The following is a 14,931-nucleotide window of genomic DNA, read 5'->3' on the forward strand; positions in this document are numbered from 1 at the left end:
ACAAGAAAGCATCAAGTTTTTACATTGCCCAACAACTGAAATACAAACTAACCCTTCAGACACAGCTGCAAGCATTTAAAAGTATATTAGTAAGTATAGATATTTCTTTTTCTACCACTCTTAGAAAATAAATCCGGACAAAAAAATTGAAAGTTTCAAGCTTGAAAAGCATAACACTCATGAAGCTAAGCTTCTTACTTTCATCTGTCTTGGAGAGGGGACTACTTACGGATTTGGCAGTTGCAGAAATGTATTGGACAACCATCTCGCGTTTTGTGGTCAAGTCTTTATCTCTCAAAGGAGCTTTACGTTCTTCATTTAGATTCATGTCTTCCTGTAAAGAAACAGACCACACAACATCAAGATTCTATTTCATGCTTTTTATTAATCTTTGTTATTTTTACACTCCTACTCTTAAACAAACGGCTCACTTCTAAACAAACAGAAGTGACTTTTTCCAGCTTATTTGCATTTCAGTTTGCTTAATTCTGAGCTACCCAATCTTCTCATTTACTTGTTACTTCAAGTATTTGCTGTTTTCAAGACTTAGCCAAAATTATAATTGCATAAAGGGTAGTTACTGTTAGTGAAATTTGGCTCAAGAAATAAAACTAGAGAACAAACCCCAAAATTATACACCTCAAGTTGATCACGTTAAGTGTTAACTCTTTTGAAGTTACTGTGGGTTTTATAAAATTTTATCACAAAGGACACTATTCTTGCACTTTCTAATCAGAAGGCTGTTATTACACAGATTATTAGCTTGTGGCAGGCGTAGATGTGAGTGTGTTCCAACTGATGTATTTAGCAAACCTAAAAATCCAAATATTCTGCTAGATTAAATCTAAAGATGCCTGTTTCAATATAACTGATGAAATACAACATATAGCCATTACTAGTCACAACTAGTCTTGTCACTAAAAGTCAAAGTAACTTCAGATTAGCAACTAAGACCAGTAAATGTTCCTGTAATAACTTAACTAGCTAATGGCTTTTTCAAAGAATTACTAGTCTCTGGAACACAGACCGATTGTCTCCTTCAATTCACATTACTTGGAAAAGTTAAAAATTAATCCCTTAATCTAACAAGCAAATCAAGCAAGTAGTAATTAACACTTATCCATTCTTTCAAGAAAAGATTCACAACTTCATTGAACAGAGTAGAACTACACAATGGAACACAACATTTCTTAAACCATACTGACTGCATGGAAGTTGAAACAATTCTAAAGAATGACACAGAAAACAGTATTTCTAACAATACTCAAAAGACTGCATTTCCTGCTACTTCACATATCAAGACCAACATGTGTGGCAGAATTAATACACACCTACTTCAAAAGTTTATTTCCGTATTACTAATAGAAAAGCTTGCTTGTGAGCAGAAGCACAAACGTTGACGAGTGATCCTAAGACAGAAAACATTCTAGACCATACAAAAATTCAGCTTCCTATACATTTTTTTTAATGGAAATTACTATTTTCCAAAGGTATTTACTTAAGTTTATTAAAAACTATCCTTCAGCAGCAGTATCTAACTACTGCAACTAAGGTCTATAGAGGTTATCTTAATGAAGCAATCAACCGCCTAAGGTTATGGGGTTTTTTTGCTTTTATTTTCTCTGTAGAAGTAGACCGAGTAATTTAAACATATATAATACTAGCATTCTATGAGTTACTCAATTATTTATGTGCCAATTTAGACAGGTCTATCAGGCCTATGCTACGCCCTCTCAATCAGTTAATACTTCCAAAATGACATTTGAAAAATCACTACAACGTAATAAATGCCAACATGAAAACAAATTAAAATCTCATAAAACTGATGTAGCACATCATCTTACCATCATTTTTTCAAAGAGATCCATAACTTCTTTTTCTGATAAGTTCATGCAACGGTCATCAACAAGTGCCTGGGAAAGTGGGACTTCACTTATAGAAGGTTGAGAGTCAATAGGATGCTGAATGAGAGGTTTCTCTTTTTTCACTCCTGATTTTCTGAAGCTTGTTATTCTGTCACGCTGCAAAGACATCCATTCAAAAATAAGCAGAAATAGAAATATAGGAAAGCAGCCAATTACATGGAAGTAACACACACAGTTTTAGTTAATCCAAGCAGCAGAGTTAAAACTCAAACTGAACTGTAAGTAAAAATACTCTTAACATTCAGAGATTACTTTTCATAGAAAGACAACAACATTTAAGATAAATTCATGACAGGTCACATGCAAAAGGGATATAACTACTTCTGACAGTTTCAAAAGCATACCATCTATGTTAAACTCTTAGCATTTCAAAATCTTGAGTTCATCTTCTCACATTACTCCCTAATTATCCTGATAGTGAATAAATATGGTACCACAAAGGTAATGTCCAAGCGTTCCTTCACCTGAAGAGCTATAAGTCTTTGGAGGACAACTGAAAAAGCCACCGTTGGGAAGGAGGTACTCACAAGTTCATCAGGCTTATAAAAAAATCCTGCTAAAGTAAAATAAAGTTTGTAGAGGAATTAATGCTCCAAGTATAGTTCACAATTCCTTGAAGTGTTTTTGAGTACGGACTCCTGAAATTAGTGCATAATTTTAAAAAGCCAGGTAACGGATTACTCACATAGAAGCAGCCATCCATAGTTAAATACATGTAACACATTAGTGAAAGCATATCATACAGTCTGCAATGACATTTCACTGGTTAAGGCTGACTTGTTTTATGCCTTACACCAAACCCCCCACCTTTTTTATTTTTTTATTTTTAAAGCATGCTTACTCAGTTAATTTGTTAATATCGGAAACAACCAACAAGAGCACCTTCCTTATAAGGCCATTTATTACCGTATTATTAATATGTAACTCGGAATTTTTTAGATTTAATAATACTGTCTTTAACTATATGTTAATTTTGAGAACATTATGTCTATAGCGATTTTTTTTAAATTAACTGTTTGCATCAACAAATACTAGTGTATTTGTTTCAGGCATTGAACAGCCTTATGAAGATGTGCTTTCATGTAACAGCAGCTTATGTAGGGTTACCAGTATCATTCATAGCAGTTATCACAATCTCTATGAAGACATGTAAACCAAAGTTTATATTTTCTATAATTAAACAACCTCTGTGAGGTGTGAAAAGTTTAATGGAGTATTTAATCTGTAGGAAATTTGGGTTCCTTTTAGATTAGTCCAGTCAGGAACGGAGAAGTTTGACCAAGTGCTGTGGAATAGGGGGAAAGAAAGGTTCTTCCTTTTTTTGCTGTTGTGTTTGGTTTTTTTTCTTGGTTTGTTTTGTTGTTGGGTTTGGTTTGTTGTTGTTTTTTGACATCCTACAAGACTACCTTACATTTTTGAAAGGGAAAGTATCCCTAGATAAGCTGCATGCCATTTGAATTTCTTTGGAAGTTTTTTTGGTATGCTTGTGTTTTTGAGGGGAGGGGGGGTTGGGTTTGTATTTTCTTCTTCCTTAGAAGTCTTACATTTGTGGACACAAACACATTACCTACAAGGATACTGTTAACATCTTTAACAAGGCAAGAATGTTACTTTCATCCCATTTTTCTCCCCATATTAAAATAGTTTACATGACATTTTTTTAAACTAAAATTAGGGCATAACCTACTGGAAAGGCTAAAGATATGACATAATGCCTGAAAGGCAGTATCCAAAATTATTCAATATACATCAAATGCAGTTTTACTGTTCACTTACATTAAAATGCCCATTCAGCAGTCACAAAAAAAAAAAAAAAGCCAAGATTAATTTCACCATACTGTGATTTGTTTCAAGTATACCTCATTAACAACAAATTTGTTTAATCAGATTGCAATGGTGAGATCACTTCAAAGCCATAAATGAATCTTCTACATGATTACTAGGTACAATTTCGTCACTTCAGACATGTAAGTGATGATTAACTAAGTGGCCAGCGTGGCTTAACTATTATATATAGAAAGTAAAAGGTTAGAATTTTACTGAAATGAATTTTTATATAAGTTTCTGTAAAAATACTTTGCAACAGGTTTCAAAGTATTCAGAATTATAAAGTTAGTGCTACTGAATACAAACTTGTTGTTTGACATACAGTATATACTTATTACCCAAAAGGGTTCCACTTGAATCACATGGCAACTAACTTTGAAGAACCACTGCAGATCCTTTAGTGTTAAAAAGGTCAAGAGAAATAACACTGGAAGTGTTGAATAACAGTTTCAACATATCCACAGTACTACTGAAGTATTTAGAATGTGGTTAAAGAAGCTTCTCCAAATAGGTATCATTAACTACTCTTCTTCAACTTAAAGTGACAAATGAAGATCTTTAGAAATAGTAAGTCAGTTTCTGAAATCTAATGCTTAATATCCTTATAAGAACATGTTATATTGTCCACAACATTTGGAGTAGAATAGCATGCAGCGTGGAGTTACCATTGCAAATTAAGATGTTACAAAGACCTTACCACATCATCTGCCAAAGTTTTTATTTGAATATTCTATTAAAAAAAAAAAACACACACACAAATCAAAGAAAAAAAAGACAGTTACCTACTGTTTCAGAGTAAAGAAGTCTATATTTCATGTATTCTATCATTAAAAAGCACTTGAAATTTCAGTAAGTGTTCTAACAAAACTGCAGCTAAATGAGCATGGAATCTACTGCATTTTATGTGAAAAAGCCAGCTTGCACCCCATTTCACCTTGTTTTTTGACCATTTAATTCATGAACCTGAAAATTCTAGCACCCCCACTATTTCACAAAAATGCAGTAAGATCTCTTGGAAAGCTTTCCAAAACAAACATGGACTACCAAACTTCATACTGAGTCAGCAGAGAGCTATATGACATTCTCAGTTCTGACAGAGTTTTTGAGACTCAGAGTTGAGGAGAATTTCCCATACCCTAGCTTCTCGAGCCTTCTGCCAATTCCTCTTTAACACTGAGTAATATAAATTTATAGATGAACTGGTTAAAGCCAGCATACTGATGACGCACAAACCAGTCACTACTATCTCTCCCTCCCTACTACCCTCTCACTTTTTCCTTAGCAGTAAAATCCTGCTGACAAAGATCACCAATGTCACATTTTTATTCATGGCAAAAAAAGCAATATATATTGCATACCAATATCAATAATCAAATAATTATAACAAGGAAGCATTTGGTTAATAAACAGTGCTCAATTTACACCAAGCAGTCATGAACAGGTAATTAAGGTCTACTAGAACTTTGGGGGGAGGCAGGGGGCACACACAGATCCAAGTCAAAAAGAACTGCTGTCTATGAAAAAGTGTGCTAGTTGATCCATGATGACACAGCCCTGCAAGTCACTGGTTAGGAAACAGCAAGCCTATTTTCTTGGACAGCAAAGTTTCCAATTCCTTTGTTATACTCTCATCTGCCGAAATGATCGAGATGCTTCCAGTCAACATCCCATACCACTGCGTATTGTTAACAGGGTGTATGAGTTCAATGTTACTAGAAACAAACCTATAACTGTACACCACGCAACATTTTACTTACCCTTGGTGAAAGATATTAATACACCATGCTCCTTCTAATTCTACTTTCTGTCTCTTAGCTACAGTTGTCAATATTTTATTTCCGAAACAAATGAATCTGCCTGCAAGACTACACAAATAGTGGAGGAGGCAACAAGGTGGGAAGTAGGGACAATGTGTTCATACTTTAATGAAGATAAGCATTCAGAGGTATCCAGAACAGCGTGGCAGATTGATCCTGGCTGGCAGGTCAGTCGCCACCCAGCCACTTGCTTATTCCCTCGCAGCAGAATCAGGGGAAGACCCAGAAGTGCAAAAGCAGGATAAAATCATGGGTCGAGATACAGAGTTTAACAAGCGAAGGAAAAAAAAAAAAAGATAGACAAACAAATGATGCAAAAGCCATCACTCACCATCAACAGATACCTACCTAGGCTCTGAGCAACTGCTACTTTGGAAAAAACTTCTCCTCCCCACCTCGCCACCCCTGATTTTATTGCTGAGCATGACACTACATGGTATGGAATATCTCTTTGGTCAGTCTGGATCAGCTGTCCTGGCTGTGTCCCCTCCCAACCTCTGGCCCACCCCATCCTACTCCTGGGGAAGGGCAGGGAGGGCACACTAAGAAACAGGAGGCCTTGACACTGGGTAAGCAGTGTTCAGCAAAAGCTGTAACACAGGTGTTTTATCAACACTGTTTTGGTCACAAATCTAGACCACAGCACCATATGGGCTGCTATGAAGAAAATTAACTGCATCCCAGCCTGACCCAGTACAGACAGCTAGGATAAAATCCTTTTCTCTTAACTACTCCAGATGTTGACACCAACCTTTCAGCTTCCTAACCGCCATATTTCAAACCTCTTCCTTACAGCTACACCTCTCTTGTATTTTCCTTACCCTGACTTAGAATGGAGTTAAAAGGGGAAGTGATAATCTAAACCTGAAATCAAAACTAAGATGTCCTTACCCTGGGGTAAACAGACCTTTTCCTTTTCATGAAGATTACTGAGCAAGTCCAAATCAAGTAAAGCCTAACCATGACTTCAACCCAGAAACAGTTATGTAAGCAAGAAGTTCTAAAGCTCTGATTCTGTTTTAGCAGTTATTTGTGCTAGAAATATATTTTTTTCCCCCTTCTCATTCAAGTACTGTCAATCTCTCCCAAAACCTGGAACAGGATAATCTACTCCATCTCTACATTTTTATTGCATGTCACTCAAACTCCTCTGGGCAAAATACAGAATACTAAAGCAAGATACCACACAGCATTTTTTCCAGACATATCAAGCACACTTCCCAGATCTCTGTATGGTGCATAAGCTACACTATTGCCAGTAGCTACGCAAGATAAGCAACACATTTCACAGGTAGAAGAGAAACTGCAAGCAGCTGGAAGCAGAGGCAAGGCAGTTACACATTCTCATTGACACACAATTCTAACAGTCTCGTATACTAACAAAGAAATCATGCTTCCAGTCTAAGAACATAAACCAAAAGTAGTTTACCTCCCCAAGAGGAAGTTTAAGTTATCACAGTTTTTGCAGTCATTCCTCTAGCGTTATTCTTTCAGCCATCTATAAGGCAGCCAGAACACCACAAGATGAAAAGAAATCAACCCTTTCCTAGCTTGTTAAAGACACTAACTCCCTGATTTTAGAAGCAGCTCGAAGGCAAAGGTTTTGCAAAAATCTCTTATGATTACACATTTGCAGATGATACAACATGATAAAACGTCTGCACAGGTCAAAGGCACTCATCCTATCTGACCCTCAAGGCAGAATGGTGGGCATTTGCCCAAGAGCAAAGGCTGCAGTTCTGGCTGGGGGGTCTGCACCATCTAACCCAATGGTGGCCGATGCTTCCACCCAGACAGAGCTGCAAAGGCAGAGGCTGCAGTGCAGACCCCAGACTGCAGGAAGCACCTAAACCTTTCTCCTGGGGCAGGGACAGGCAGCAGACCTGCTGGCAAAAAGGTGTGCCCAGGTGGAGAACCTTCTGAAGCTGGTGGCTGAGCTGCAGCAGGCAGTGAGAAAGCTGTGTGACATCAGGGAGGCTGAGGTCTCAGACAGCTGGTTCCAAGCTCAGTGTGCAGTGGACTCACAGCCCACGGCCAAACAGCCAAAAACTTTCCCACCAGCACACACAGAAGGGAGGGGGCCAATAATGCAGAAGAATGGAAGCTTGCAACGGCAAGGACCAGCAGGAGGAAGAGACTTCCCCCAAAGCCTGAGGTGCCCTTGCAGAATCTCGTCGCTGCTCTGCAGGCTGAAGGGGAAAGGCCCATTACATCAGGAAAGATGCTGGAGCTGAGGCAGCCCAATCTGCTCCCTGCATAATAACCAGCACAACTAAGAAAAGGCGAGGGGTGATAGATAGTAGTAGGTGACTCTGACACGGACAGAGGCACCCATCTGCTGATCTGACGCACTCTCTGGAGGCCTGTGCTGCTTACCGGGGCCTTATATCAGGGATGTCACCAAGAGACTACTAAGCCTCATACAGTCCCCCGACTATTATCTACTGCTGTTGTTTCACATGGGCACCGGTGATACAGCTGGGAGCAGCCTAAGGAGTATCAAGAAGGATTACAGAGCCCTGGGAGCGGCAGTAAGGGACTCAGGAGCTCAGGTAGTTTTTTCATCAATCCTCCCAGTCAAAGGGCAGGGGTTTGAAAGGGCAGTCAAATCTGGTGAATCAGTAAATGGTGGGACTAGTGCCACAGCCAAGGGTTTGGCTACTTAGACCACGGGACTTGCTTTGAGAAACCTGGTGTACTGGGGGCTGACGGGGTCCATCTGTCAGAGGAAAAGAGGATCTTCTGTCATAGGCTTGCCAAGCTGGTGAAGAGACCTTTAATGTAAAGTTGCCAGGGGAGGGAACCTCAATCCATCCCACTCCTACCAGTTTGATGGCAGTGCCAGGAGTAGATGCCCAGAGCATGGAGGGGGATCACAGGTCAGCAGGAAAGCACCTGAAGAGCAGCACAGGGGAATTCCAGCCACTAAGTCAGCTTCATCGAGAACCCAACTTAAATGCCTCTATGCAAACGCATGTAGCATGGGGAATAAACATGTGAAGCTAGAGACATGCGCACACTTGCAGGGCTGTTTGATCTTATTGGCATCACAGAGACATGGTGGCATGGCTCCTTTGACAGGAGTGTTGGTTACAGGCTCTTTAGGAAGGACAGGCAGAGGAGATGAGGAGGGAGTGTCACCCTCTATGTCAATGACCATCTGGAGTGCATGGAGCTCTGCCTGCGGATGGATGAGAGACTGACCAAGAGCCTATGGGTCAGGATTAAAGGGCGGGTGACACTATAGTGGAGGTCTGCTACAGGCCACCCGATCAGGCAGACCAAGCAGATGAGGGCCTTCGTAGACAGATAGGAGCAGCCTCACATTCACAAGCCCTGGTCCTCATGGGGAACTTCAACCACCCCGACATCTGTTGGAGGGACAATGCAGCAGGGCATAAGCAACCCAGGACGTTCCTGGAATGCTTTGATGACAACTTCCTTCTCCAAGTGATAGAGGAGCCGATGAGGAGAGGTGCTATGCTGGACCTTGTTCTCACCAACAAGCAGGGGCCGGTGGGGAACGTGAAGCTCAAGGGCATCCTTGGCTGCAGTGAGCATGAAATGGTGGAATTCAAGATCCTTAGGGCAGCAATGAGGGCAGACAGCAAGCTCGCTACCCTGGACTTCAGAAGAGCAGACTTTGGCCTCTTCAGGGATCTGCTTGGTAGAGTGCCATGGGCTACAGCCCTGGAGGGAAGAGAGGCCCAAGAAAGCTGGTTAATATTCAAGGGTCACCTCCTCCAAGCTCAGGAGCGATGCATCCCAACAAAGAGGAAGTCGGGTAAAAATGCCAGGAGGCCTGCATGGATGAACAAGGAGCTCCTGGACTAACTCAAACACAAAAAGAAAGCCTACAGAGGGTGGAAGCAAGGACAGGTAGCCTGGGAGGAATAGAGAGAAATTATCCAAGCAGCCAGGGAGGAGGTTAGGAAAGCTAAAGCCCTGATAGAATCCGATCTGGCCAGCGACGTCGAGGGCAACAAGAAAAGCTTCTATAGGTATGTCAGTGACAAAAGGAAGACTAGGGAAAATGTGGGTCCTCTCCAGAAGGAAACAGGAGACTTGGTTACCCGGGATATGGAGAAGGCTGAGGTACTCAGTGACTTTTTGCCTCAGTCTTCACCAGCAAGTCCTCCAGCCACACCACCCAAGTCACAGAAGGCAAAGGCAGGGACTCAGAGAATGAAGAACTGTCCACCATAGGGGAAGGTCAGGTTGGAGATCATCTAAGGAACTTGAAGGCACACAAGTCCATGGACCTGATGAGATACATCCGTGGGTCCTGAGGAAACTGGCTAAGCTGTGATGAAGTGGCTAAGCTACCATCCATCATATTTGAGAAGTCATGGCAGTCCTGGGAAATTCCCACTGACTGGAAAAGGGGAAACACAACCCCCATTGTTTAAAAAAAGGGAAAAGAGGAAGACCTGGGGAACTACAGGCCAGTCAGTCTCACCTCTGTGCCCAGCAAGATCACAGAATGGATCCTTCTGGAAACTGTGCTAGGGCACATGGAAAATAAGGAGGTGAATGGTGACAGCCAACATGGCTTCACTAAGGGCAAATCATGCCTGACAAATTTGGTGGCCTTCTACGATGGGGTTACAGTGTTGGTGGATAAGGGAAGAGCAATGGACTTCATCTACTTGGACTTGGGCAAAGCATTTGACGCTGTACCACGTGACATCTTTGTCTCTAAATTGGAGAGACATAGATTTGATGGATGGACCACTCGGTGGATAAGAAATTCCTGGATGGTCACACTCAAAAGACTTGCCGTCAACAGCTCAATGTCCAAGTGGAGACCAGCAACAAGTGGCATTCCTCAGGGGTCAGTATTGGGACTGGTGCTGTTTAACATCTTCATTGGTGACATGGACAGTGGGATTGAGTGCACCCTCAGCAAGTTTGCCAATGACACCAAGCTGTGTGGTGCTGTCAACATGCTGGAGGGAAGGGATGCCATCCAGAGGGACCTTGACAGGCAGGCCTATGCAAACCTCATCAAGTTCAACAAGGCCAAGTGCAAGGTCCTGCACGTGGGTCAGGGCAATCCCAAGCACAAATACAGTCTGGGTGATGAGTGGATTGAGAGCAGCCCAGTGGAGAAGGACTTGGGGGTATCAGTGGATGAAAAACTGAATATAAGCCAGCAGCAATGTGCACTTGCAGCCCAGAAGCCAATCGCATTCTGAGCTGCATCAGAAGAAGTCTGGCTAGCACTAGGTGATTCTCCCCCTCTACTCTGCTTTCGTGAGAGCCCACCTGGAGTACTGTGTTCAGCTCTGGAGCCCCCAACATAAGACATGGACCTGTTTGAGCAAGTCCAGAGGAGGGCCACAAAGATGATCAGGGGGCTGGAGCACCTTCCCTAAGAGGACAGGCTGAGACAGTTGAGACTGTTTGGCCTAGAGAAGAGAAGGCTCCAGGGAGACCTTATAGTGGCCTTCCAGTACTTAAAGGGGGCCTACAGGAAAGATGTGTACTGATAGGACAAGATGTAATGGATTTAAACTGAAAGAGGGTAGATTTAGATTAGATATTAGGAAAAGGTTCCTTACTGGGAGTGTGGTGAGACACTGGAACAGGTTGCCCAGAGAAGTTGTGGCTGCCCCATCCCTGGCAGTGTTCGAGGCCACGTTGGATGGGGCTTGGAGCAACCTGGTCTAGTGGAAAGTGTCCCTGCCCATGGCAGGGGATTGCAACTAGATGGTCTTTAAGGTCCCTTCCAACCCAAACCATTCTATGATTCTATAAGGGATATCAAATTGATATTTATATGTATAAACACACATACAATTTAATACAGCAGCATATCATCTCTCTCCCCTAATCTTCAGTATCAACATAAACCATGGAACTTCATCAACTCCTATATCAAAGAGCTATTTCCTGCTGATATACTTAGTTCTTCACTTAGAAGACTTAAGTGACAGAGCTCCTCCCTTTCGAACATAGTCTTTCCAGTCCATCAATAGTTAAAAACAAAACTATTTACTCCTCCCAATTTTAGTTTACCCTAAGTGTACCATTACTTGCATAAGTACTGACAGATCATGACAATAAGGCACACAAAAATCATAGCATATACTAATGCAACTGCATCACACTATTCTTTTATCTTAAAAGGTTAGTCTCAGCCATGTTAATATTCAGAGTAATTGAAATCTTGCACATAAAACGAGCAGATTTTCACCATAGTTTACTACATTTATTTGTATAAAAATTACTATTTTGTCATCCAGGCTCAGTTCAGGCTACTGCAGTAACAATGTCAACATTCAAAGAATGAAACAACTTGAGATGATTGCATTAACTTTTAATGCAAAAAACTCACAGAAAGTCTACTTTTTTTTTTAATCCTTTTCTAACTTACATATTAATAAAACCTTCCATATCACTTGAGCTGGCCATGAGTTGTAAATTAAGGTGCATTTACAAGGGTTGATTGATCTTCCCATTATATTTAAGTATTACTCTGCCACTTTCTTAATTCTTACACTCAAGATTCTCACTTCCACCCCAAAAATAAAATCAAAAGCAACTCTCAGTTTACCACATATATAATGAAACTGATCAGCTGGGTAACTTCTAAATTTAACAGCAATTTTCACTCCACTGCACACTGCTCAGGCAAATCATGGTGTACTGCAACACCCACTTCTGCACAGGCTATAACTTCAGGTAACAGCTCCAACAGCTACTAGCAATCCTAATTTTCTAAGGGTAACAAACAAACTTGACCTTCTCAACTTTCTTGTTTTTAAACTAAGATGATAAGACCATTTTCTAAAATTTACCTGGACTTCAACACCTGCAAAAGACACTGTAAAACTTTGCTGAAGGATAAGTGTTTTTTAACTGGCTGCAAATAAATTTGCATACAACCAGGAAGGGAATAACTTCCCATAGGAATATCTGAACCGGGAGAGTTTAAAGGGACAAAAACCAAAACTAGTTAATATCTGAAGTACAAAAAGTTGTGTGCAACTCAAGTCTAGGTCTTACAGCCACAAAACTGAATTCACTCCTACAACCTCTGTTCTTCAGTACAGAGACTGAGTAACAGTCGCATTAGACCATTTAGCCATCTGTTAACATATGCAGTTTTGCAATTAAAAGGTAAAAAGCTACCTAGGAAATTGTGAAAAGATACCCAAGTCACATTAGCTGATGTGCAGAAACTAGAACTACACACTCCTTTAGGACTTTCAAGACCTTTATCCATGACAAAGTATACCTGGCATTACTAATAAAATTAGTAAATATGTAATACATAAAATGTTTGCTTTACAGTAATTTTTTGGCACTTCAAGGAGCATTCACCATGCTTTCAAAAAGAACTTGAAATTATTGCTGTAATTCACCAAAGATACTTGAAGTTAGCAATGCTAATAGTTTTGTTACTATTGTTGCACATTGGCATTTGGTCTATATGACAACACATGGAAAATTCTTGTTTGCTTTGCAGCTGTTCACATCATAAATTCCTCAAATATGTATTATTTAAATTATTAAACTAAGGCTTAATATATAACCTGAACATAAAGGTAAACATACCCTGGGGCACTACAAAGTGAGACCAAGGAGCATGTGAACACCTTACACAAGGCTACCAAAATGAAGCTGAAAAGTTATTCATGTTGACAGCACAGAGTCAGTGCTGTTAGACTGGAGGATGTCAGCCACCTTCCCAACCAGGAAGCTGCCTGGTTTTCTCCAATTACTCTATTACTTTCCCAGGAGATTGACCATCCAGAAATGAGCAATACTAGGAAAAGAAGTTAGGCAACTCCTCATGCTAAATAAAGCCAAAGGGTCACCCAACTTGGTAATTATTATCAGCAGAGGGCACCAATTCTTTAATCATAGTGCTGGAAGATTGAGTGCCTCAGCACTGCTCCCAAACAGGAGGGAGAGAAAAACAGGCCAGAGGCACATTAATCATATTGGACACTCATCCTCATAAATGCCATTGACTGATCCTCAAGGAATGAGGAAAAGGGGCACCTCCACATCATGTCTCTGTGCAAGGGTAATAGAGACACCCTAAGGAACAGTCTGGCCTGACTAAAAACAGAGGTTGAGAGAAACAGAAATGGCTTCCTCACTTTTGTGTGATTGGCAGAACACTATCACACTCCAAAAATAAATGGACTGTTCAAAAAACTCCATTTTTCCAGATTACTTCAAAGAAGCCTTTACCAAAAAGCAAATTGATTCAAAATTTGAAAACAAACAAACATAAACTGTAAACAAGCTCAGATAGCCTTAATTTCAACAGTTTTCTAACTGAGGATACAAAGGAGTTGAGGAAGATAATTCAACTAATATTGGTTTTTTATTTGTAGCTCAAACTGACATTACTGTTTTGCAAAGTTTGTTTCAGACACGAATTAATTGGTGTTCATTGGCAAGTAAGCTCTAAAAATCAGAGCAAAATTAAAAGCTTTTTCCAAAAGCTGCAGTTACACGTCAGTCTAAGCCAACAAAATTGCTGGTCGTGAGACAAAAGGGCAAGGGTGGCATCAGAACAGACAGATCAGTTTAAACTACTGTAGAAGCAATTTCAGAAAGCCTATTAGCAGAGGTAGTTTTCACATTAGCCAGTACAGAGGCAAATAAAGTAAGTTTTGGCATTTTCCAGAGCTACTGCTAGAGTCCATGTATTTTCCATCAAGTCTCTGCACCAACCATATCAGGTAAGTTATCATCACTAAAGCAGCACAGGATCAGCAGAATATAACAGTTATGCTATGTAACTGGCGAGTTCTTTATATAGCACTTCGTACAGCCTGGATCTGTTTCTTATTTTGATACCTAGTGATCATGCAAGACAGGTTTTCCTTTGAGCATCTTGGAAAAATGTCTTATGACAGTATAGCATACTTTCCAGTATAGATGAACAAACCGTCTCTCTTCAGGATGCTCTACAGCTTTTAAATTCCTCACTTAAAACTCTCAAGCAACAGTTTGCCACTTAAAACTTTTACAAACTAGGCTTTTGAAAGAAGTCATAATTCCCTTCATATTTTACAACAAACAAGCATTGCAATACTGCTTTTATGAAGTACATACTAGCTTACTAGCCTCAATATGCAGGTTTAATGTTCCAAGAGATATTTTACTAATCCAGATCTTTACAAAGGTTAAGAGACATGGCAAACCCTGCCCTTACAAGAAATATTTAAAGACTTTGATTTTAATTTGAAGCTTCCTTTTTTGTTCAGAACTTCTACCCACTGGTTTTAGCACTTAATTTAGAAATGCATGTGGCATTGCATAATTATTAACTGAGAGTTTTATAAGACACAACTTAAAAAAAAAAAAAAAGAAAAAAAAAAAACAAACAACAAGCA

At 40.2% G+C, this 14,931-nt stretch overlaps 1 protein-coding gene across 6 annotated transcripts in view; it reads right to left on the minus strand.

Moving 5' to 3' along the window:
• Nucleotides 1-14,931, minus strand: part of DIAPH2 (diaphanous related formin 2) — a 302,075-nt gene that overhangs the window by 274,115 nt on the left and 13,029 nt on the right. For 4 of the 6 annotated variants that reach the window (XM_075054004.1, XM_075054005.1, XM_075054003.1 and 1 more), the window contains exons 2-4: nucleotides 4,450-4,482; nucleotides 1,845-2,021; nucleotides 230-334 (exon numbers count right to left, since the gene is read on the minus strand). In XM_075054004.1, coding sequence (XP_074910105.1) covers nucleotides 230-334; nucleotides 1,845-2,021; nucleotides 4,450-4,482 — 315 coding nt within the window. The other 2 variants (XM_075054007.1, XM_075054006.1) reach the window with 2 other exon arrangements.

This window comes from Buteo buteo, chromosome 22, assembly GCF_964188355.1.
Source record: "Buteo buteo chromosome 22, bButBut1.hap1.1, whole genome shotgun sequence".
NCBI classification, from domain to species: Eukaryota; Metazoa; Chordata; class Aves; order Accipitriformes; family Accipitridae; genus Buteo; species Buteo buteo.